This window comes from Dipodomys ordii, unplaced genomic scaffold (genome assembly GCF_000151885.1).
Source record: "Dipodomys ordii isolate 6190 unplaced genomic scaffold, Dord_2.0 Scaffold63, whole genome shotgun sequence".
Classification (NCBI taxonomy): domain Eukaryota; kingdom Metazoa; phylum Chordata; class Mammalia; order Rodentia; family Heteromyidae; genus Dipodomys; species Dipodomys ordii.
The window spans coordinates 7,790,200-7,814,439 of record NW_012267279.1 but is presented as its reverse complement, the minus strand read 5'-3'; the positions used below and the strand labels follow the sequence as shown (position 1 = coordinate 7,814,439).

At 42.9% G+C, this 24,240-nt stretch overlaps 1 protein-coding gene across 1 annotated transcript; it reads right to left on the bottom strand.

The window, feature by feature from the left end:
• Window positions 1-12,962: 12,962 nt before the first annotated feature.
• Window positions 12,963-23,034, bottom strand: Prokr1 (prokineticin receptor 1). The gene is made up of 2 exons (XM_013022490.1): window positions 22,550-23,034; window positions 12,963-13,659 (listed from the first exon to the last, which is right to left on the bottom strand). Exons 1-2 carry the CDS (start codon window positions 23,032-23,034, stop codon window positions 12,963-12,965), a joined length of 1,182 nt encoding a protein of 393 aa, XP_012877944.1.
• Between the last annotated feature and the right edge of the window lie 1,206 nt (window positions 23,035-24,240).

The following is a 24,240-nucleotide window of genomic DNA, read 5'->3' as shown; positions in this document are numbered from 1 at the left end:
ATCCATTTGTTCACATATTTATTGAAATACATATGAAGAAAGGCCCTTCTTTCTGTGAGAGTATAAACTCTATGATGTCTGAGCTTTGTAAGACTATTCAGCCTACATCCTCAATGCTTAGGGCACTTTTGTCAGGCCTACAATATATATTTGTTGAAAGAACATATGAGTTACTGACTTTGAATTCCACTGCAATTCAGCCTTAAGAAGAATAACATTGTTTTCAAAGCCGACTAATTGCTTATGTATCTTTAAGCAAATTCCTGCAGAAAAACTGCTTTTTCCACAACACAGAATGTTCAGATTAAATAAGTCTTAAGGTCCCTTTCAGCTTCAACATGGTCTCTTTAGGGTCTGAAATTTTCTGTAGAAGTCTTTATAGTGAATGAGGTGTTAAATGGGAACATTTGTTCTTGACTGTGAAACAGTAGCCATCTGAGTTTGAGCAATGTCTCAGCCATTGCTAACATGGAGAGTCAGATCCCCTGGAGAGTTGGTGTCTTGTAGTCCATTACATACCAGGAGTTGCCAGGGTCAGCCTGCGTATACTGGGGCTAGCAGGTAGGTATTGATAAGATGGCAAGCTGTGTAGCATCTGTAGTTCCAAATTGCAGCAGTGTCAAGAGCTAACCCTTCTGACACATGTTGTTTCAAAAATCTTCTCTTTCATAGGACATCTATGGTCAAAACTTTTAAAAGTTTACAGAAGATAAAAACTTCCCAAGATTTCCTCGTGGCCTAGCTTTCTCCTCTTAATTAGCTTCTTTGGATCCTTACCTTAGTTGGGTTATCATTAATGTCATTTCCTTCAGCTCATTCCCTATATTTAATCACATGGCTTTGTCATGTATATATATACATACATACATATATATATATATATATATATATATATATAAACTCATAGCCTGAGAGGAAGTTAAGAGAATTTTACTCTCTTCATTGGAAGTAGCTTATTAAAAGGAGGAGCCTCTGTTAGCCACTAGCCTACTTGTGCAAGAAAGCCCGGTTGCTCTACAAGTACATACTACAGCTTTCCGGGTGAGGATTTGGAGATGAGCATCAGAATGTTGTAAGTTATCAGGGGCTTTCATGGCCCCGTGGAGAGAAGAGTGAATTCATTGCTCTTAGCCACTGCGATCATGAAAAGAAAAGAATCTGCCTCAACTTGCATTACATCAGGTCTCCTGTGGCTTCTTAGAGTCAGGACAAAACATTGGAAAGAGCATTTGGCTGTAAATCAGAGAACCTATTCTCCTCTCCACATTGTGGCCAACCATCTGTGCTGCCTCCCTGGAACTCAAACTTCAAATCTTTTCAAATAATGGGCTATGCCTGCTTCCAGTTACAAATGTCATCTTAGACACTCACATGTGTCTCTGATCCTTCCTAAAGCCCATGAGAATAGCTACAATAGGATTCCTTAACAAAGAAAACGAAAATAAGAGAGGAAAAATGGCAGCAAAATTTGGAAGTTGGAAAAAAGAACGACTTCCCTGTCCAAGAAGGTTAAATCCCAAAATTCAACAAGGAAAGCTGAGAAACAGTCACACCTGTACCATGTAATCTCCGTAGGTTCAAGCATGATTAGGACTTTGCATCTTTAAATTGAGGAAATAAATGAGGATGAAAATAGGAGAATGAAAAGAGAGTCTGTTGAAAATAACTTGACCCTAGATCTCTTCTTCTCCCCCGCTGAGCTGGTTTTCTCCTCTGACCTACTCAGGAGAAAGCTAGAGGGATATTCTTTAAGAGAATTGAAGACAGAGATTTTAGATTTGAGGCATCAAACACAGTTTATTGAAGGGGCACCACTGGAAAATAGCAGGGAGGGGGGGCCTTGAAAATTCATGATCTGATGCCTGAGGGGCAACTGGAAGGTCCTTCTTTGTGAATCAGAGGAGAACCAAAGAAAAGCACACTTTTCTCCCATTTAAAGGGGAAAAAATCACCCTTTTTTCTAAGGTCCTGGGGAATCTGATGAATGACCCTCTAAACCCATTCCCTCCTTATACTAGCCACGTGCTCTTCTTTACCTCCCCAAGCTTCCTCTACCTCAAGGTTTTTGCTCTTGTAAGTTCCACTGCTGACAAAGATCTCCCAGGTCCTTGCAGTACTGCCTTTCTTCTTCTTGAGCTCCTGGAAGCCAAGCTGTCCTTGATCTCTCAATCTAAGCCACTTCTAATTCCTCTCTGCCTCATGCCCTGAGCTATCACTTCCTGGCCCTTCTTTCTTTATAACACTCTATTGGAAGTTTTCTGCTTATACATGAGTTCTTTTTTGTTTTTGGTTTCATTAGTGAAAAGATCCATCACATCCGTCCCAGGGGACCCGCAGAAGCAGGCAGGCACAGGAGAAAGATTATTACAAGGTTTATTAGAGGAGCCATATTTCCCCCCAGAAAGGAAGCACATGGCACCCTCTCCACTAACTAGGTAGCAGCAGGGTCTGGGGTAGGAAGTGAGGTAGAGGGGAGCTCAGGTGGGTCTGGGTGGAGAGAGGGAGGGGCCGGCTGCATGGCGGGAACTCCAGGGCTAGGAGAAGCTCAGGTCTGGGTGGAGCTGAGGACCAAAGGTGGGCATAATGCTTACACTCCCTTCTCTGTTGTTTAATAAAATTAGAGGGTACCAGACCAGGGGATATGAGTAGGTCATTTCTTCTGGAGCTACTTCCTGCTGTAAAGGGGCGAAGTAGTCAGGGGTCCCTGCTTTGTTGCTCCGCCAGGTACCATCCAACAAGCATCTGCTCGACAGTGGTTGGTAAAGATCCTCCTTTTTCTATGACAATAGAAATGCAAGACACAATTAATAAAAGGCAAATATTGTTGTTAGTATCCCAAGAGTGGAATATGCCATGGAGGAATTGATTCCCAGAAGGGGCTATCAATGACTTGATTGCCTTTTCTGTCTTGGATGGAGACATAGCATGGTACCTGACTCCCAGCATCCTGGAGGAGGGGGAATAAGACTTTTCCTGCTTTAGGATCACAGTAACCTGAGGAGGAGGTAGCAGAGATTTTTGAAAGATACCAGAGCCAACAGGTGTCATTGGCTACTTCCTGCTGGCCTGGAGGCATCAAGGAATCCCTGGAGCTGGGGTCTTTAGGGTCCGGGTCTGTGCTGGACAAGACAGGGCAGTGTAAGTGATGTCTGAGGCAACTGGATGGCCTTGACTTGTTCCCAGGTGGTATTCTAGATGGGGAATGTTATCCTGTTGAAAGAGACTTGGAAAGATCAGGCAAAGTCAGCTAACATGAATGACATAGGAAAACACACATTGGCCATGGGCCAGAAACGTTCCATTTGGAGTATAAGCCCAGTCGCAGCCCATTACAGGGAAGGAGGAATAACTGGACTGGGGCAGGAAAGCAGAAAGGGGTGTCTAGGGTCTTTGAGGCAACTGGGTAGGGGAGAGCATAATGGACTGGTTGGGAGAACCAGTCAGAAGCTACTATAAATACAAATAGTAGGTAACAAAGGCAAGACTGTTAACTTTGTCCAGTTAGAAGGTAGACAGGTATGGACATTAGGTGGGCAAGCAACTATTTCTCTTGATCTCTTGGCTCTGATTAATTTTGAAAGGGTGAGTGTAAAGTGACTCCATTTAGGATGTCATCTCCTCTTACTCCTCTCCATGGTTTTCCACTGTCAGGGCAGACTTTGTCCTGGTAGGGTGCGGGGGTGGTCTCAGCGTCTGTTACTGGAATAGATTGTCCCAGTTGGCATTTACCGGGTTTGGACTCAAGGCCTGGGCACTATCTCTGAGCACTTCTGCTTGAGGCTAGTGCTCCACTTAAGAGTCACAATGCCACTTTCCGCCTTTGGCTGGATACTTAGGGGTGAGTCTGAAGCCATGCCTCCAGCCTGGCTCTGCTGATTAGCTGCGAGATGGAGTTTTAGGAGGATTTTTTTGTGCCTGGGATGGCTTTGAACTGTGGCAAAAGGAGTCTTTGTCACAAAAGCCCTTTTTGTTTCCAATTAAAGCAACAAGAGGCTCAAGGAGATAGAGGTTACCTATAACGTTAACAATTGACTAACAATTACTTGCTAGAGCTTTTAAATAAAACCCAGTAGACGATTTTAAACTACAACTGATTAGCACTCTAAGTACTACCCATTGCCTCTGGGCAGCCTGTTTAAAGTGGCTTATATACAACATTTAACCTTTACCAAATGTACATGCCTTTTCTTGGGCTACAGCAGCAGCATAGCCTGTTTAGCACTCTGGTTTATAAAAGCATTTTTCTGGCTGGCTGAGGAAGCTGATTTCTAGTGGCCCCAACAATGGTTACCTGTATAGGCCTTTAGACAGATCTCAATAGAGACATCATCTCAGGTCTACAAACTTTTTTTTTTTTTTACAAAAAAAAACCCTATAAGGGTAAAACTGGAATGGCAATTAAACAATCATTCTTTTCAGACTTTTAAAGAACCCTTTAGGACAATTTTAATTTTAAACTTTGTCTGGGAGGGCAGCCACTCCTCACAACTTCCCAAATTTTTACAAAGGGGATGCCATTTTTAATCCCTTTTTAAAAAGTCACTTTAATCACTTTAATTTGCATTTAAATACCCCATTGAAACACTGGGCTTCTCCCTTTACCTCTTGGTGGAAGGTTTAAACTGGCCTTTTTTTTTTCCTGCAGTCTGAGTTACCTTTAGGAAATAAGCAGTTTTTCTTAATGTACTAGCACTGTACCAAGAATCTAGACTTAGCATCTCTTTTCCTTTAGAAATACATCCAATTATAAAATAGCATAGAATTCAACTTATGTCCTTTGTTCATACACCCTTAATCTGTGGGGATTAACAACTATCTGTATTGGCTTGTGTTTTACCCCAAATTAGCAGGCTTTTCGTCATGTGTGATGGAGCAAGGCCAGTCTGGGCAAGGCTGTGACATCTCAGAGTGTATGGACTGTCACATCTCCCACTGCTTACCTGCAAAAATCTACATATACTGGTTAAAGACCTGGTTCACACTGGCTTTTGCAGGCTGGTGCCACTGGTTTAGGCAGCTGTGCCTGCACATTTCCCATTCACAGGAGCACACCATCTTGAGTCACTCTGGTCCCTTGATTTTAAAGGGAGTTGATTGGTGCACAGGGGAGAAAACTTGGTTTATTAGCTATGGTCAGAGGTACAATACTTAACTCAGCACAGATGGATATAAAGAATGACATAAATCACAGCCAACTTAATTACCAATTTCATTTACTTTGCAAAGGAAAACATCTTTTCTAACTCCTTTTCCAAGGCCTTTTAAAACTGAATGTTTTTTCTTTGGCTTATAGTCAGGTCACACAGTTTTAAAGCAATTTAGATTAAATCACAGCTTCCATTGGCAAAGATTTTTTTAGTAAGCAGATACTTGGTAACCTTGAAACCATAACCGTTTACATGCAGACAAATAGACAGACATGTTTGTGCACAGATTATAGAGCACACTTAGATTTTAAAATCGGCCATTTAAGGTTTTTTTAATTACTTTGCCTAATTATGATGGAACCACATGGTCAGTTTAAAACACAAAACTTTGCCAACAACAAGAAACTTTTAGTAAACAGGAGATAAGACAGGAATAGATACATGGCATGATATAATGTGCCACTAGTCAGGTGGGGGTGGGGGAGGGCTACAGAACCAAATTGAAATCAAGTTGGCTCGAAATAGCAGCTGAGCTCCCATGATGCCAAGATGGCGCATCCACCACATGGTCAATGCTTGAAGATTTTGACAGTGAGGGTGCATTGCTTCTTGTACAATGGAGCTATAGGTTCCACCTCCCACTACAAAGGCAGAGGAGGGATCCTGCAGGGGAAGTGGAGTTTTAAATTTGGGGCCAAATTTGATTGTAAGGAAATTTAGTTGTGACCTTTTCCATGGCAAGTGATGGTGGAACCAAAATCTTGACTGTGAGCATCCTCAGCAGTGAATTTGGCTCAAAAAGTGGGAAAAACCAGTGGGGAATGTCGTCATGTTTCTCCGCTGCATCCCTCGGCCACGGAGGCCATCAGGGAGATACTTGGCCAAGTTTTTTTGGGGTGGGGAGCCCCCTAACAGAAGTGCAGAGCCTGCACAGTGAAATCTAAGACTCTTCACTTATCTGGGGGTAGGACTTAATTAGCCAGTGTTGGGCATCAGGTAGAACGCTGGGCCAGGAGAAAGTTATCTTGGTGGTCCTCTGGTGACAGGAGTGTAGGACCTCGGGCTAGGTCCTGGGGAAGCTGGTTGGACCCCCATCCGAAGCAGAGGTGGGGAGCAAATCCATCGGGGAATCTATTCCCTATAGAGCCACCAATGCAAGGATCCATCACATCCATCCCAGAGAAAGAGAGGGACCAGCTATAAGGCAGGAACTCCAGGGCTAGGAGAAGCTCAGGTGGGTGGAGCTGGGAACCAAAGGTGGGAATAATGCTTACAATCAGTCGAGACTATAAACCCCACAAGGACAATGAATTTGTCTTATTTACTGCTGAACTCCCAACACCTACATGCTTCTAACATATAGTAAGCATTAAGGACATATTTGTTAAATATATAATGAAGGAGTAATGTAAACAGTAAAAACAAGAATACCAACTGCAAAGCCTGTGTGGAATTCCTGTCTGTAAAGTAATAAGTGAATCTTTATATAAAGCAAAAGAAATTGGCTTTATTTTTGTTATGCCCAAAAGGGGTAATTGTGAGCATAACATTTGAGCTGAGCCGTGTGCTGGGACATTTCTCTGCTGAGCTCAGGACATCTCTCTCCCACCTGGAAGATCCTCAAGCACAGAGGGAGCAGCATAGCTCTTCTGTGAGCAAACCATGTAAACAAGCCAGCCGGCAACTCTGCTTGGTATCTGTTTGAATGCAATGTTCCCACTGGGGCAACCCGAAGAGGAAAGCATTCCAAATGAGCTAAATTCTCCAGGAAAAGTGATTCTGGACCAAGGGCTTAGTGGATATTCTTTGGAGGAAGAAAAGAGTAGAAATACTTACAGATCTGCCTTTTCACAGCTGTGCAGCCTTCTCCTCATTCTAAACCTGAGGACTTTGGGGAGGGCAAGTTTTCTTAAAACCAGGAAGGACAGTTTTCTGAGAAGAGCCTTTTGACTGCTAAGTCTTGTGGAATATTTCCATCATACCAGGGCATGTAGAGAGAATAACAAGGCAAAATCCAGTGGCAATGCAAATATCTCATCTTACCACAAACAATGACTTCACTCCCCTCAAATGCCTAGTCCCCCAAGGAAGGACTTGGCAGGTATCTACAGCATGACAGTGCAAGCTTGGAGAGCATTTCTAATCCAACAGTAGAGAGTCCTGGGGGGCCTGGAATTGAGATGAAGCAAAACCTTCAAAGCAATTCTGGAAGTGGATTCTAGAAGCAGATCTAAGAAGGGGTAGAAACAAATTCTTCATAGGCCTGTTTCCCAAGGAAGCAGGCCTATGGCTGAGTGTATCCTCTGATAGTTCTGGAGATCAGAAGTTCAATGTCACTGGACTGAAGTCAAGGTGTCAGCGGGGTTGGTTCACTCTGAGGAATCCAGGGGTGGCATAGGGATTGCCTTTCCTCAACTTTTCCAACTTCTAGTGGCTTTAGTCTGTGCTGCTTTCCTCACCTTCAAAGTATATCATGCTAGTCCTGCTTCCGTGGTCACAGCAAGACTTACTTCACGTAGTCAAGTCTAGCCCTACCTTCCATCTACAAAGACACTTCTGATTCCACTCGGGGCTCATTGTGAAATGGACCCATCTCCAGAGCTTGATTTAGTCACATCTTCTATGGAAGGAAACATTCACAGGTTCCAGGTGTTAGGAACTAGATATTCTAGGGTCATTGTTCATACAAACACAATATATAAAGCAAATTATATGCATGTATGTGCATGCATATGTATATAAATGCGTACAGAACCCCCATATGTTCATGGAGAGACATTATCATCTAGCTGCTTATTCTGCAGACTATGATTTGGGTAGATTTTCTTACTGTAACTAGCTAACCCTTTTGTGAGTGTATTCTTACAGCCACTGTGTCTCCACCACAGGCACACCTTGAATGTGGACTGTGAATAATGCCTGAAAACAGGTGTTGATTTTTAGTAGATATGTGTGTATATTTCTTTGCAAGTACTTATGACTGAAGCTCCCATTACCAAGGTCACACATTAGGGTCAACGACATATGTCCTCATGCTAGATAAAGGCACAAGCCTACCTGAGAAAGGTTACTACTGTCTCACTTGTTAAAGGGTTAAAAATACTTGAACTCTGAGACACGTAAGTGAAGGGATTTTAAGAAATGAAGGGATTTGACCAAAGGAATGCATGTAGCCTGACTGACAGGTGGATTTTCTTTTCTCCTCTGTATTGAAAGGCTTTGGAAGAGTCAGGCAAGCTGAGGAAGCTTTCTGAGGTATTGAGGAAATACCAAGAACAAATGTATGAGAAATTTTGGAGCTTCAATAATATTTGGGGAAAATATCCCATAGGGTTAAAGTTGGGTTAAAACAATAAAGTATCCTTATATGTGTGGTTAAAAATTAAAATAGAATTATTCAGAGTGGTTTTTATTATGGTACAAAAATTCTGGAGACTACTGATAGCTCACTCACGTGTTTTATGTAACATTGGTTGAAAAGATGAAGAGTGTGTAAAAGATAAAATGTAGTTAAAACTAGCTGTGGCTGAGTTGATCTGGAAGTCCAGTTAAGGCCTCTTTCCTAGGGTAGCAATTAGAAACAGAACTCTTGTGAAATGACTTAAACTTTGTTATTTACCTCAGGAGAAGTCTAGAGACAATTAATTCAGTGTTAGCATTGACATCATGAAGTTATCTTGAGCTCACTTTCCCTTCCTACTCTCTTGTCCATTATTCCAATAATGCACGCTTTATGTCATTGTCCAAGAGGGTCTTAGAGCTCCAGCTGTTACCTCCACATCTTAAATAGCAAGACTTTGGAAGAGACAGAAAAAAAGAATGTCTCCTCTTTTGTGGGGAAAGAGAATATAGAAATCATGACTTAGTAGCAGCTCGTATCAGTCAGGTAGAATGAAATAAAAAAAGGGATATTTTAGAGCTAAGGAAATTCTACAGGCCCAATCCAAACTGCCCAAAAGAAAACTCTTTTCCTGTGTAGAATGCTTCCCTCTTTGCTTTTCTAACACCTCATTTGTCTAGTTCTAAGTTCCATCTCCTCCAAAAGCCTCCCTTACCCTTCCGGTCCTCAGTTCTCACTGGCAGAAGCAGGAGCAGGAGCAGGACAGGGCCCCCTGCTGCCTCTGAACTCTTCAAGCATGCTCTCCCTTCCCTCTGCCTGTCTGTTTGTCTGTCTTTCCCCCTTCCTGAAGCAGGCAAAGTTCTCACAGCAGGAGCCTAAGGGTTTTTATTTTCCATGCCTTCAGACCTCCAACTAGGCAAATTAAGAAAAAGCTGCTATAAATATGTCTGAGCTTCCTAAAACCCTCTGGGCCTCCATGTCTGTGCTGTGAGCTCCAGAGATTGAATGGACTAAACTTGGATTGTAAAGAAGCCGGGAAAGTCTCTGCTGAACTGATTAAGGGTCTCCAGAGAAGCCCAAAGTGGCTGAATAGTGAGCTCAAGGATTCCTGGAAAGCATTCTATCTCCCCTTCCCAAGATTTTGCGGCTCCCTGCATCAAAGAATATTGTGCTAGCAGCACCTTTGACTCAGCTCTAGGAACCTTGGAGTCTAGACCTGGCTCTCTCATGAGGACCAGCTGTGTGATCTCGAACGTATCTCTTGCTCATTCTGAACTTCATTTTCCTCAACTATACAATGAATGTTTTGAATTTGATAGTCTCACATTCTAAGAAGAAGAATTGGACTCATTCTTTGTGGATGCATTCCAAAATTTATCATAGTTTTCAAAAGCAGGACTCATATTTATAATTTTCTGGTCATCTCACAAATTCTTTAGCATTCTTTTCCAGAACCAACACGGAACTTGCTTCACACTTCAGAGTGTACTGTGGCAATCACATTGCTTTGCTTTAATGTCTTTCTTAAAATTTTATTTTTAAAAATATGTGTTCAGTACCCATATGGATCTAAAAGCTTTGGTATAAATCTGTTCTTTAATTTCAGTTATGAAAATGGTTTGCTTTTACAAAATCACATCTCTATTCTTCTGTCTAGAAAATTTGCATATATTTTTGCATACCGTAAAAGTTTAGAGAGGAGAAAAGGACATAGTCCTGGGTGTCTTCTTGTAGGTCTTGCCATCAGTTTTTGGAGAGCATCCAGTTCTGTGAATCTGAATGTGATGCACCATAAGTCCATCTCTTGTTCGTTTTGCACGTATGGACATTAGCCTGTTTAAAGATTTAGCCCTTGCTCATGTCATCAGGGTAAACAGGTCCTCAGATTTCAATTCTTGGCATTTGGATGCTAAAAGGTACTAATGATTTTACCAGAGCACACTTAAAGGAAGAAGTACATAAATCAGTTAAATCTCTTCAGGATGGAGATGGGAAGTTTTGGAGCAGTAAGTGCACTGTTCTCAGAATTTATCTAATCACAGAATCTACTCAATATTCAAAGAACCATCCTATAAAAACTTGGAAAGGAATGGGAGAGGGCAGCAGAAATTATGGAAATTGGAGAGCAAACAACGAGACATATGCATTTGTTTTTATTTCACTTAATAACAACATCCATAAAATCACAAGCAGACATTAACATCTGGAACTATCACAGTTAAATGAGTGAAAAACAAACATTTTAAGCTGAAAAGCAGAAAGGATTTTAGTTATCATATGTGAAAAACTTCTATTTAATACAATCAGCCCTTGTTTAGCCTTCTAAATAGAAGGTAAACATAATGCCAGTTAAGGTATAACCTTTGATTATTTCTTAATCTAAATATTATTTTCCAATGTGTGCTTGGTTCTGGGATGTATTTTTAATTAACTTTCATTGTCTGAGAGAATGCTGACTAAAATGCAAGGTAAATCTGTTGAGACGAAACAAGGTTTTGCGATGTGTAATGTCAAAAATGAAAGTTGACTCTAGTTGGAGGGGAAACACCACACAAACATCACTGTTAATGTTCTGTTCTCCATAGGAAGAAAGGGAGAAGTTCACTTGTAGCTCTACACACTCACAAGAATGAAGGCAGATTTGAGAAACATAATTACCCTGCCTAGATCCATGCTGACTGGGAAGAGTGTCTTCTACCTCCATGATCACAAAGATGCTCTGATCCTCTCTGCTCTGATTACAAACCCACCTGCTCAATATTTCCTTCATGCCTCTGCCACCTAACCTCATGGCCCAGTTAATACAAATGTGCTATTTGTAACGCAGGGCAATGATACACCTTGAAGAAAAGGGTAAGAATATCATTCACATTAAAAAAAGAAACAACAAAAGGAAAAGATAACAAGGTGGTTAGCTACAAGCCAAGGTCACATGTTTTTCTTTGTCCAGGCATACTACACATATTTACAGCCCCCCCTTTTTTTTACTATTCATGAATTTGAAAGCATTTCTTCACATTTTATTCCATGACCACTTCTATAAACCTTTACAAGTATTACCTTTGTCTCCTCAGAGCAGCACTTCCTGGGGCCACATAGACAACAGAACCAAACTTGGTCTAAGAACAAAACCTTGGTCCAAGGTTTTGTATTCCCAAATTCAAAACATCAAGCAAAGGAGGCAGGTTGGAAAGTGTGATGAGCCTTTAGTGAACCAGTGGTACCATCCCTAACACCATTAACCTACATGCCTTGTATTGAGTATATGACTTCATTTACACTAGGAAATAGAGATGTGATGATCTACCCCTCCCAAGGCTACCTGTATTTTAAAATAGAAGCAAGTCTTAATACACAGAATCCTCGGTAGGATGGGATTCAGGCATCAAAGACAGAGACACCTTGCCTTCCATTTACACCAATGACTGCTTAAGGAGAGAGCCCTTTGCTCAGTCATACTTGTGAGCTGGTAAGAATGGGAAAATTGTGTGGGGCCACAGAAGGGTGTTCTATCTACTTTAAAGGATTCCATGCTTCAGAAGCATAGAAATAGGAGAAGGAAGAGAAGGAATTAAGGGGAAGCCTAATTGGAGCAGACCACAATAACTGAGAGGTGAAGTAGCAGCATCTATTACCTAGAGAACCTGAGCTCCTATCCTGAGCTCCACATGTCTTTAGAAGTCTTGTTCTGACTCTTTCTATCTATACTCCTCTTCCTCTATCCCACAGCAAATAGAGCCAAGGGGACAGATTCACAGTGAGTCCACACATCCTTTGTGCCAAGGACTAAAACTCCATAAAGTCCAGCCAAAATAGCATACAGAATCTGTCCATTCTCTTGATGACAAACCTATTCTCGAAAGCTTGAGGGGTGGCCATTGGCCAGTGTGGTGGGGAGGAATCAGAAAGATTGCACAGAATTCGGCTCCTCCCAGCAAGAGTCAGAAATGAGAAGAGAAGCTGCAGATAGTAGAAAAAAAATCTATTTTATATTCTGGTCCAAGCCTTGCAAATGTTAGGAGTGAACTCAAGCCCAATCATTAGCTGGACAAGAGTGGGTGTGAGCCGCTGGGATGACCCGTAGATGCCCTCCCATTATAAACATGTCTACTGTAACCCTAGCCATCTCCTCTGGCTCCCTTGTGGAAATCCCCTTGTTCCAGACAGTCTGCACCACATTTTTTTTTTCTTGGTTTAAATCCTATTTCATTTTGCAACTCAATATCATCCGCGTATTAGGTTTTCGCAGGGCCTACTCGGCACAAATTAGACACTCCGTGAAGAGCACCCCACTAGACACAACGTCAAATCCCATCAGGTCTTAGAAATCCCAAGCTCATTGAACACAGGGGCTTAACATGGTGATCCACAAATGGTATTGAAAATCAAAACTCGTGGTTGTTGTTCAGATACCACCACAGAGATCAGTGTTCCCAAAGCCTCGTCTTGTGTTGAATCTTTACAAAGTCCGTGTGTTATTTCAGTCTGATACAGTCCACCTCTTCGGTGGCGGGTACCCCTGTGGTTTTGAGATCAAGGTCAACGCTGGACTTGCTGCCATTGTGAGATGCCTTCCAGTGGAGCAGCATGATCTTCTTGAAATATTTGATGGTGTTGTTCTTGACGGTCACGAAGCACAGGGTGTTGATCATGCTGTTGCTCATGGCGATGCACTCGACCACGTAGAAGGCGGTGAGATAGTGCTTCTCCTTCACGAACACAGTGGGGAAGAAGTCACGCACGATGGTGAAGCCGTAGAAGGGCGCCCAGCACAGCACGTAGGCCGTGAGGATGCACATGAGCACCAGGACCGTCTTCCGGCGGCAGCGCAGGCGCTTGCGGATCTGCTCGGTCTGGAAGCCCGGCACAGTCTTGAACCAGAGTTCCCGGGAGATCCTGGCATAGCACAGGGTCATGGTGAGCACGGGACCCACAAACTCAATGCCAAAGATGAAGAGGAAGTAGGACTTATAATAGAGCTGCTGGTCCACTGGCCAGATCTGGCCGCAGAAGATCTTCTCCTGGCTCTTGACAATGATGAGGACTGTCTCGGTGGTGAAGTAGGCGGATGGAATGGCTATAAGAATGGATACCGTCCATACCAAGGCAATCAGGCCTGTGGCTGTCTGGCATTTCATCCGTGGTCTCAGCGGGTGGACAATGGCCAGGTACCTGGAATGAAAACACTAATGGAGTCAGACCAAGAGGAGACTGGGTCCTGAATGCCAATTTCATCTTTGCAGCATTCTGAGAAGCAATTGAATGGGGAGCTTCGGACAGGCAGCCATGAAGGGAAACCCCAGCTCTAACTAGCTGTGCAACCTCAGACAAGTTTTAGTTCACCTCAGCTTTCTTGTCTGCCAAAGCTGTGAGTTGTTTTTAAAGATTCCCTGTGATATTGCATGCACTGTTCTTGACAATGTTTTAAACCTGATATATATTAGTTCTTGTTAACAGTATGTGTATTATTCGATGTAGTTACAGGATCTTACATTGGGGTCTATCCAGGAACTATTTCCAGGTTCTTCCCGTTCTCAAGTCATTTGTCCTAAGTACAAGTTTTGAGATAAGTAGGGCTGAAAATACCCAGGGGTTGTTGGTAGAACAAGTCCTTTCCAACTGAACTATTGGGCAACATTTTGTCTGAATTCTGCATTTTTAAAAAAATAGTACTCTATCTGTACAGGTAGAAGAAAAGCAGGTTATCATTGATCATTTTCAGAAGGACAGAGGCTTTGAGACTTTCTAAAAGTTGTACAGTGCCCGGTCATTGATAGAACACATTGAACCCTACTGCCCAGGGTTGAAGTGAAAATCAATACAATACATATGAATATGCTTTCTGTTTTTGACCACAAAGCATCAGGCAGTAAAAGATACTGCTTCTCTTCTTTCCATAAGAACCCACACTGCAGTTACCACAGTGGCCCAGGAAAGAGAGAACACTTTCCGGGCTCCGTGAGTCATCTGTGCGGTATGGCAGCGCCCTTCCCAGGGAGCACACACACTTCTGTTGAGAGCACGGGTTTCCTGGAAGACTGGGCATCTGGCAGAGGAGTAGAGGTTAGAAAAGAAAGATGGGAAGGGAAGAGGGAGAGAATGATTTATCAATACTGCAGAACAACAGATTCTCATGTGTTCACAGTTTATCCCAGGTAGAACTGAGTATAAATATGACAGGCTTGAAGGAAGGCCAAACCAGTTCTGTTTCCTTTGAAACTAACCCCTGCAAAGTCATACTATTTGGGATTTTGATCTAAGGAAGGAATCATTCTTGTTTTCTTTGGGGCGGGGTGGTTGGGGGATTTTATTTGTTTATTTTTGTTTTGGGGTTGAATTTCTGCTCCACAAAACAAGCAGCCAACTCACTGAGTGCATTTGGGGGACTCACTGATGAGTGAGATTCCTGCTTTATTTCCTCTAGCTCTCAGAAAACGTTGGATGAAGCTAAGAGAGTTGAGTCCACCCTCTAGACCCCTAGCTGGCTGCCTTCCTGACCACCAGTTCACCTCCTAGCTACTCCAGGCAGCTGCATGGTGCTGAAAATGGAACAGGAGTATCTGCACTCTGTGGCCAATCCTTTTGCCAGTGCATAGCTAAGGGGGCTTCATAAAGATCCTGGAGCTCCTGATGATGTGAGGGCCTCAAACGTGCTCGCCTCACTTTGAAAATCAGAGTACAGACCTTTTGCTGGTGAGTTCAGAGCAAAAATTAGAGTCCAAACCTTCAGACCCTTAACTCAGCTCACTTGCTCTCTATCTACCCAGTGTTCTTCTGGTTTCTATGTCAAAGAAAACTTTCCCCTTCATATTTGCTCATTACAGGGATTTTCTCTGTACTACTTCTACTCCTTTTCCAAGGAGTAGATAATGCCCTAGGGTTTCCATGACGCATCAACTCAGAATGTCTGTCAGTGAGTATGTAGAAGAGAATCCATCCAAGATTCTGAAGACCAAGCATTGAGTCTGTGAATTCGCACTTGCTGTGAATTGAAGTCATTTATGCTAGCCCTGATGACTAAACTTACTCATCTATAAATGTACACTTTACCTGGGTACTGGGAGGTTCCACTGAACTACTGCATATACATAAAATCACCTGTTAATATCCAGGAAGCTATCAGTATCATCAAATGTGCTATTTAGCATGCCAACAATGTTCTTTTGCCTGTAATTGGAAAATATCTCATTTGCAAGTTTATTGCTTTCTGTTTTACTGAATCCAATTCTTTGTATCAAAACTAATCTTCAGTGTTATATAATCCCTGCTCTCTCTGACATCACCCCAACTCCATCTCCAAGGTTAATACCTTAAGCAGTGCCACAGGCCTTCCTGATACATCCATCAATAAAAAGCTGCAGAATATGATCCATCAATTACTATCACCTTTTGCTAGGCTAGGATCCATAATCCAGAACTCTAGCTTTAGTAATACTTGTTTATGTTTGCAAAGAAGTTTAGAATTCACAGAGGGTTTTAAACCTTACATTTTATTAAGTAACCAATAATTGAGCAAGAGGCCAATTTAATGGATAAGTAAACTGAGGTTTGAGAAATACAATAATCCGTCTAAAGCTACATGGCTAGGTAGTGCTCAGAACTCTGACTCAGATCCACAACTTGCTACCAGCTAGTGACTTTTCCTTTATACCATTTACTTCCTCTCTTTCCATTAAGAACTAGCCCAACCCTTTTCCCCTTCCTGGCATCCTAGAAGCCCTCTCCTCTTTTCTTTATCACAATTGATTTCAACCTACTGATGCACAATGAAGTAGTCTGTAGTGAGCAGCTACTTTTCTACACACCTCTGTTCCCGAATGCACAAATGACTTTAGTGACTTAGGTCCAGACCCATCCAAAGCCACCGGTTCTGCTGCTGAGCCCAGAAATGTCCAGGCCTTAATTGGTGTGCTGACAGTGGGCTGGGTGCTTGATTGGTTCATTTGGCCTTCTCAATCCCCAGGACCCAACCCCAGGTCTACTCATGGTCAAGACAGATGCAGCTGATACTGGACTGGTTCTAGGATGGACGGCAAATATGTTCTTGCTTATTGGGGCAGGCAGATCCGACTGATGACCTCCCCAGGAGTATCTGTGCTGCCTTAGGCTGGGTGAGGCTGCTCAGGCCTAAGGTGGCCTCATCAAGCAGAGGAGGGCCTCCCAGCAGACGAACATGCTGGCTAGGTGATCATGCCCTTTGGGATCTCTGGGGGGATATGAGGAATAGATACCTCTCAAGGTCAGTGCAGGCTGTCTCCATATCAGAGAGACGCTCCAGACCTGGCAGACAGAGTTCTCTGCTCCTTTCTACCATTGGGCTGTCCCTCTGCTGAATGTTGAGATCCTTCAGAACATGGCCCTATCCTTTCTGATTTCTACTTGCCTACACTTCTTGTCCCTGGACACACAGATCCCCAGGTCTCCTCACACTTGGCTCAGACATCCCCGCCTCTAACACTTCGCAAACACTCTTCTATCCTCTTGCACGCCTTTTCTCTCCTTTGGTGATCATCATTTGTTGAAGGCCACATTAAGAGTCCACCTCTTCCATGAGGTCTCCTCTGATAGCTCCAGTACACTATAAGCTCAACCTTCTCTACATGCTCTCCACAATTTACCCTTTCCTTAGTCACTGGCTATCACTCTAATGCTACTTCTTCCCCTCTCCCTGGCTCTGGATTTAAGTTTTCAGATGGCAGTGAGCCTGTTTTCCTTCCTTCATACATTTGACTGTCCATGAATTCTGGTTACCTAATAGGATTTCAATAAAATTTTATCCTCATCAAGATCCTCGTAGAATGGTGAGACAAAGGACAAGGGGGGAACCAATGCAACAGCAACATTCATAAGACAATATGTTGGAAATGAGCTGTACAACTTGGCAAAGACTAAGGGAAGGGAAAGTAGGAGGAAAATGAGGGAAAGCCTAACAAGTTTGACAAGAAATGTACTTATTATCTTACTTATGTAACTGTAATGCCTTTGTACATCACTTTGATAATAAAAAACAATAATGATAAAATGAAAACAAGTTAGCTGGTGATGAGCCACAAAAAAAAAAGAAAAGAAATATAAAAAGACCATGTTGAGGCTGGGCTCTGGGGTCTCATGCCTATAATCCTAACTACTCAGGATGCTGAGATCTGAGGATCATGGTTCAAAGCCATGAGTTCCCCGTGAGACTCTTATCTCCAATTAAGTACTCAAAACCAGAAGTAGCACTGTGGCTCTACCACTTTTGGTAGAGTACTAGCCTTGAGCAAAAGAGCTCAGGGACAGCACCCAGGCCTTGAGCTCAACCCCTACAATGGACTGAAAAAAAAAAAAACACGCCAGAAGCTCTCAAAAAGACTGCAACCGTTTTTGGAAAACATAAGTACTTTTTTTTTTTTTAATACCAAGACTGAGACTTGAACTTGGTACCAAATGCTTTTGCTCACTGGCTGGTGCTCTACCAACGGAGCCACATCTCCAACTCTGACAAAATTACTTTCATACAGCATGAAACTTAAAGTCTAATGTTAGAAACTACAAGATTGGAAGTTAAGGGAAGGGCGTTAGGCTGTACTTTCAAGAAAATGGAGTTATAATTGGTCATTTAATCAAGGGAGAACCGACATGTTCAAGACAGGTTAATTTGACTGCCATCTTTCTTAATTCTTTTAAGCCACGGGGGCCTTCTCTCTGTGTTCCTAGAATTCATCCAGTCTGTTCCTGCCTCGGGGCCTCTGCACGTCTAATTCCCTTTGTCTGGGATGCTTTCTCTCCATATTCATGACTCCTACTCCCCCATTCAGAGGTTGGTCCAAATGTCTTCTCTTCAGAGACACTTCACCTAGAGTGGGTCTCATGCTCAGTCATCCTTGATTTTCCTATGGATGTGATTGTTTTTGTCCAGAATTTTTCTCACCTCTAAAATAACCTTCTTGCTTTGTCTGAAAATTATCTCTCCCCCATCTTTTGGAAATAATCTCCTTGAGGGCTCGTAGCTTCTTATATCTGATCCACTATCAGTGGCTAAGTCCCTGCCATGAACCAATCACATTATAAAAACATGGGATTTGAAAGAATGTATGCATGCATAAGCAAAGGTTTACGGACAGCTGGGCAGAGCCCAGAGAGACAAGGAGAGAAGACCACAAAGAGACTCTGACAGTCCAGCTAAATAAACTTGGTAGGACAGGGCTGAGTTTGACTAGGGAGAAGAAAGAGGAAAGAGAGGCCAGGAGGATAGAGCTTCTCTAACTTCGAGGTTTAGAAGAACAAAGAACTGACAGCAGGCTCAGAGAAATCCAAGCGGTTCTGTTATATCTTGAGAGCTGTGTTTCTTAATAACCTTGTATTACCATTTTGTCTAATGCACATCATAAAAACAATAGTCCTAGTGATCATTAGTGTACCGGTTTTGTTGTTGTTCTTGGTCTTTTAAGGGTTAACTGAAGAACTATATAATAGCCACTCTGCGCAGTGCTCACTCTGTTGTTTTAAACATTGTTCTAAGCTATTATAGATATTATTCTACATAATCTTCAAAGCAATCCAAATTATTAGGTTTTCTTTTTATTCTCATTTTATAGATGAGGACACTTGAATGAAAAAGGTCAAAATAAAACAAATATAATGCCCTACAGCAAATAGATGGTACAGCAAAATAATTCTAACATAGTTCCCTTAAGAAGTTTTATTAGACAAAAGTAAAAGAGCTTTTGGTGTACTGATGCTGGGGCTTGAACTCAGGGTCCAGACACTGTCCCTGAGCTTTTGCTCAAGGTTAGTGCTCTATTAGTTGAGCCACAGATGCACTTCTGACTTTTTGGTGGTTAATTGGAGATAAAAGTCTCACAGAATTTCTTGCTTGAGCTGGCTTTGAACCTCAGACCTCAGATTTCAGCCACCTGATTAGCTAGGCTGAGCCACAGGCACCTGCTTCTTCCTTCCTAGGAGATAGAATTTCTCAGACTTTTTGCCCAAGCTGGCCTGGAACCAGGAACTCCCCAATTTCAGTCTAGCCTCCACATAGCTTAGGATGACAGTTACCCACCATTGTCCCCAGATATGGGTTAAGAATGGAGTCTCTTGAACTTTTCTGTCTGGGCTAGTCTTGAACTGAGATCCTCTTATTCTCAGGCTCTCAAGTAGGAAAGATTACAAGTAAGATCCATAGCATCTAGCTAGTATTCAAATTTTTATCAATGATTTTTAGATTTGACTTGGTTAAAAGTCTGTGAGACTCATCTCCAAGTAATCTCCAAAAAGCCAGAAGTAGAGCTGTGTCTTAAGAGGTTGCCTTTGCTAGCCTTGAGCAAAAAAAAAAACAACAAAAAACAAAAAAACCTTAGAGCTCAGGCCTTGAGTTCAAGCCCCAGGATTGGCATCAAAACAAAACAAAACAAAGGGAAAAAATTAACTACTGAATAAATGGGTTAAAGGCATGGCTCTAGCAAGCCAGAGGCTGAGTACAAACCACAGTACACCCCTCCCCCCCACCACACACACACACACACACACACACACACACACACAAATGGAAATTTTAAAAAAATCAAACACAGAAGACGAGACAAAAATCAATGGTTCCTGGACCTCAAACTTAAAACTAGCTAATAGCACCACATTAAAATTAAAATCATTTGGAGCAAAGATCACAAAGACATATTTTAACAACACTCCATGCATTGGGGCAGCCAGACAATCAGGCAAAGCCAGGAGCAGCCAATCCTTCATGCAGTACAGTCTGGATGCACGCTTCCCCTCAGAAACCCACTTGAAAAACAGCAGCCCTCACAGTGCAGAGCCTGCTCCCTAAGTCATCTTTGTTACTGTATCCAGCTTGCATTATGTAAATTCACTCAGTAAAAGAATGTGTGCAGTCTTTATTTTGGGGGGAAAGAGGACTAGCTGACTTTGGTGCGAAAGCAGGATATGGGTTTAAACAAGTTCAGTAGATTAGTACTATCTTGTATATGTTAGAAACACCCCTGTGCTTCTCAGTTTATCCTGGCTTCCTTTTTTCCTGGAAGTCCTCCTAGAGTTGTTACTTCTATTGATAAGTGGGCCATTATGCAGTAAAATGGATCTGCCCCAGAGAGCAGGGGCCACTCTCTGCAGCAGACACTGTCTACCCTGCCCCTAGTAGCCCAGAGCACCTCTTGGTCAAATAAGTCTTGCTAGCAAGAAACACAGAAAATGACCCTATGGCTTTGATATGTCCAAGTGCTCAGAAACAAATGTAGTCACTTTGAATTTCTGAAAAGGTCAAAGAGGAATCACCTGAAGCTCCTGATGGCCAGCTCTGAGCAGGTCTTCCCTCTGGAAGCAAATACGCCTCCTGCTCCTGCAGAGTTCTTGCCTAAATGGACAATTGTCATGGGCTCTGTGACTCCTGTGGAGGACCTAGACCAAGAAGTAGCCCTCCATCAGGATGGCTTGAAGCACCTGCTATGGCTGACAGATCAAGGGCCATTTCAGCTGCTGACTTCTTGGGGAAAGCCGGCAGAAGCTCCACCCCGCTGTGGTTTTAAAGCCCTTCGTGTCAACTACTTAAAGATCAATAATAATTATAATAATTAATGAATGATTGACACACTCTTAAAAATAAGTCTCTTCATGGCTTTTTCCTTAGAAGCCCTTTCCCATGCTCTTGTGAGCCAAGTTCTTCCCTGAAACCCTACCCTGGGGATGGCTTGAATTGATGTCCAAGTTGAACAGGGCAGAGCCCTGAGGCTGTGGAACAGGAAGAGCAAGTGTGCTCCTGGCTCTGGGTGCATTCAGATCCAAGCACACTGAAGCCTGACTTGGCCCTCAGAGTACCTGTCCATGGACCATAACAAAGTGCTTTGTACTGAGAGTCAGAAGCAGGCAGAGAAGCTTGCAAAGACTCTCCCCCAGAACAAAGAGCTCCCCATTTGTGCAAGTCTTTATCAAATGAAAAGAGTATCAGAAAGAGTTTCCCTATGTGGAAAATCATCTATACAATTTGTGAGTAGAGACAGGAGGGAAAAACTATGAAAGAGCAAGGGAAGGGATTCAAAAATTAATGTCTTCCTTACCTGACTTAAGCAACTTAACCCCCTGTACATCACCTTTACAATAACAATATAATATATTTTTAAAAGAAAAATTTGCTGATGATGCTCTTGATGATATTATTTACCATCACTAGCAACAGGTAGCTTGTACTGTCTTGTGTACATGGATATAAAGATAGAAATTAGTGCAACCACAGCAACAAGGAAAAGTAAGTGAGCAAATGTTCCTTTTTAAATCCTTTTTTTTTCAAAATAACTCAATCTTAATCTCTTTAAATCTTTTTTTCAAAACAACTCTTAATCTTAAAAGTGAGTTAGAGAGGAGATGTCAGTAAAGGAAGTCTAATGAAATAGAAACTTCCCTTAAGATGTTTTTTATTGTTGTTATTAAGGTGACCCACAGAAGAGTTACCATTTTATGTTAGGTTCCCTTAAGATTTTTAAGTTGAATGCCAGGTGCTAATGGCTCACACTGTAATCCTAGCTACTCAAGAGTCTGAGATCTGAAGTTCCTTGTTCAAACCAGCCAGGGTGAAAAGTCTGTGAGATTCTTATCTTCAAGGAACCAGGACAAAGCCAGAAGTGGAGGTTTGGCTCAATCTGTCCAGTACCAGCCTTGAGAAAAAAAAAAGTCAATCAAGGGTGCAAGGCCCTGAGTTCAAGCCCTAGGAAGGAAAAAAAAGAAACAAAGAACAAGATTTTCAAGTTGACACAGAAATAGCTGCCAGGAACAGAACTTAAACTTGCTCAGCACCTCCTCTTCCCTGTCTCCTCTAAACCTAATAGCATGTACACAGGAGGGTGAGCAAAAGTCTTTCAAAACCCAGCTCTAGGGGGCTCTTCTACCTCCTTTCTGACCAAAACTGGGGAAGAACTCCTCACGCTGTTCAGCCAGTGGGTGAACATTTAAGGACCTCATGCATCTGAGGGATTATAGGCACTTCCCATCAGTGCACAACTGATGGGAAAGAAACTCAAGGAACTCTCTGGATGCTCCTTCTGCTCAGCCACCTTTGTACTACTCATACACTCACCTGTCGATGGCAATGGCCAGCAGGGCATTGGTGGAGACGTAGAGAGACACGGTGCGCAAGTAATTGACAGAGGCACACAGGACATGGCCATGCTCCCAGGAGAGCTGGCGTACCACATAATAGTCCATCTCGAAGGGGCAGCAGACAATGGCCACCAGGAAGTCAGAGATGGCCAGGTTGGCGATGAGCAGGTTGGTAAGATTGCGAAGCTTCTTGTAGCGAGCCAGGGCAGCAATGAAGATGAAGTTGCCGATACCACAGACCAGCATGATGCCCACTAGGGCCATGCCAATGACGATCTTGGCAGCAAAGAAAGTTCGAGAATTGGTGACATCTTCATCTTCATCCATAGGCATATCGTAGTCACCATAGCTGAAGTTGAAGGGGAAGGAAGCAGCTTGGACTCCATAGGAGTCGATCTCAGAAAGGAAACTGGAGGATATGTTGGTGGCATTCTCAGCGGTGGCACCCACTGTGATCTCCATTTGGCCAGTTGGGGCTGTGAGCAACACTGCCGGGGATCCTTTAGAGTGATGTCTACAAGGCTGGTCTCTCCAGTCCGATGACACTTAGCCCACTCTTAAATTTAAGTTAATGTCCTTGTCAGCTTTCTTTCCAGGGCTTCAGTGTCCGAGCTCCATGCTAAACCTTTGAAAGACACACAGAGAGTTGCAACATGGTGCAGAGAACCTAGCTGAGTTTAAAAATCATCCTGCAACCTAAGCAGCCCCATTAGCTACCTGCTCAAAGTGAACAGCCAGTGGTGGAGTGGAAGTAAAGGAACCAGTGAGCGAAAACAAATGAGTGAAAAACCACATCGATTCACTCACTCTGGGAAGGCTGTATGGCTGGAGAGACCATTGGCTCAATTCCATTCCACTGCAGACTCAGTCGTGCTGCACTTTTCCTCAAGGGCCAAAGTTGGGACTGTGGAGAGGCTGAAGAGACCAGAAGTGACCTGATCCAAACACTGAGCACTATCCTGACAGCCTGATCTTAACATTCACTCCTTCCTGTGGCTCCAGAGAAATGATTCAATACCAATGAAGACAGGGTGGGGGTTGGGTTTCAGACAACTCATCAGCTCCCTATGAGTTAGTAGTCTGACAAAACTGAGCTATAAAATCTCAGAGCCTTGAGCAGCCATCATCATTCTTCTCACTGATCAAAATGAGCTGTGACCTGTAGTCTGGAGGCACAGTATTTACCAAGGCCTGTCCCCAGGCAGAAGCTGAAGGAGCAAAATCATGATCTGTATAGGTTTAAAAGGGGATCTGAGTCAATCTTCCTTAGCTGATGTGGTGGATAGCTTAAACTTAATTCAGGGGTTCAACCTCCTCCAGGCAGGGGATCAATAAGGTCTATAAAACAAGGCAGTGTTACAACCCCGAACTACAAGGAGTCACTGTTGAACACAGGCTCTCTGCACTCTGACCAGTATGAGGAAGGGAGGGAAATCCTAGGCATCAAACCACACAATGGGGCTGCAGACTACTTGTGGCAAGAGAGAGTTTGTCATCTGGGGACAAGAGATAAAGCCAGAGTCCCCTGTCCTCTGAGGTCTTCCTGAGGTCTCCTGGAGTCTGAAGACAGAGTAAGGAGTTGCCTATCCCCTGTTGTCACTGTGTTGGATTTTGGTACCCTGAGTATTGTATAAACATTTATTTGAACTAGGGACAACAAAATGATAA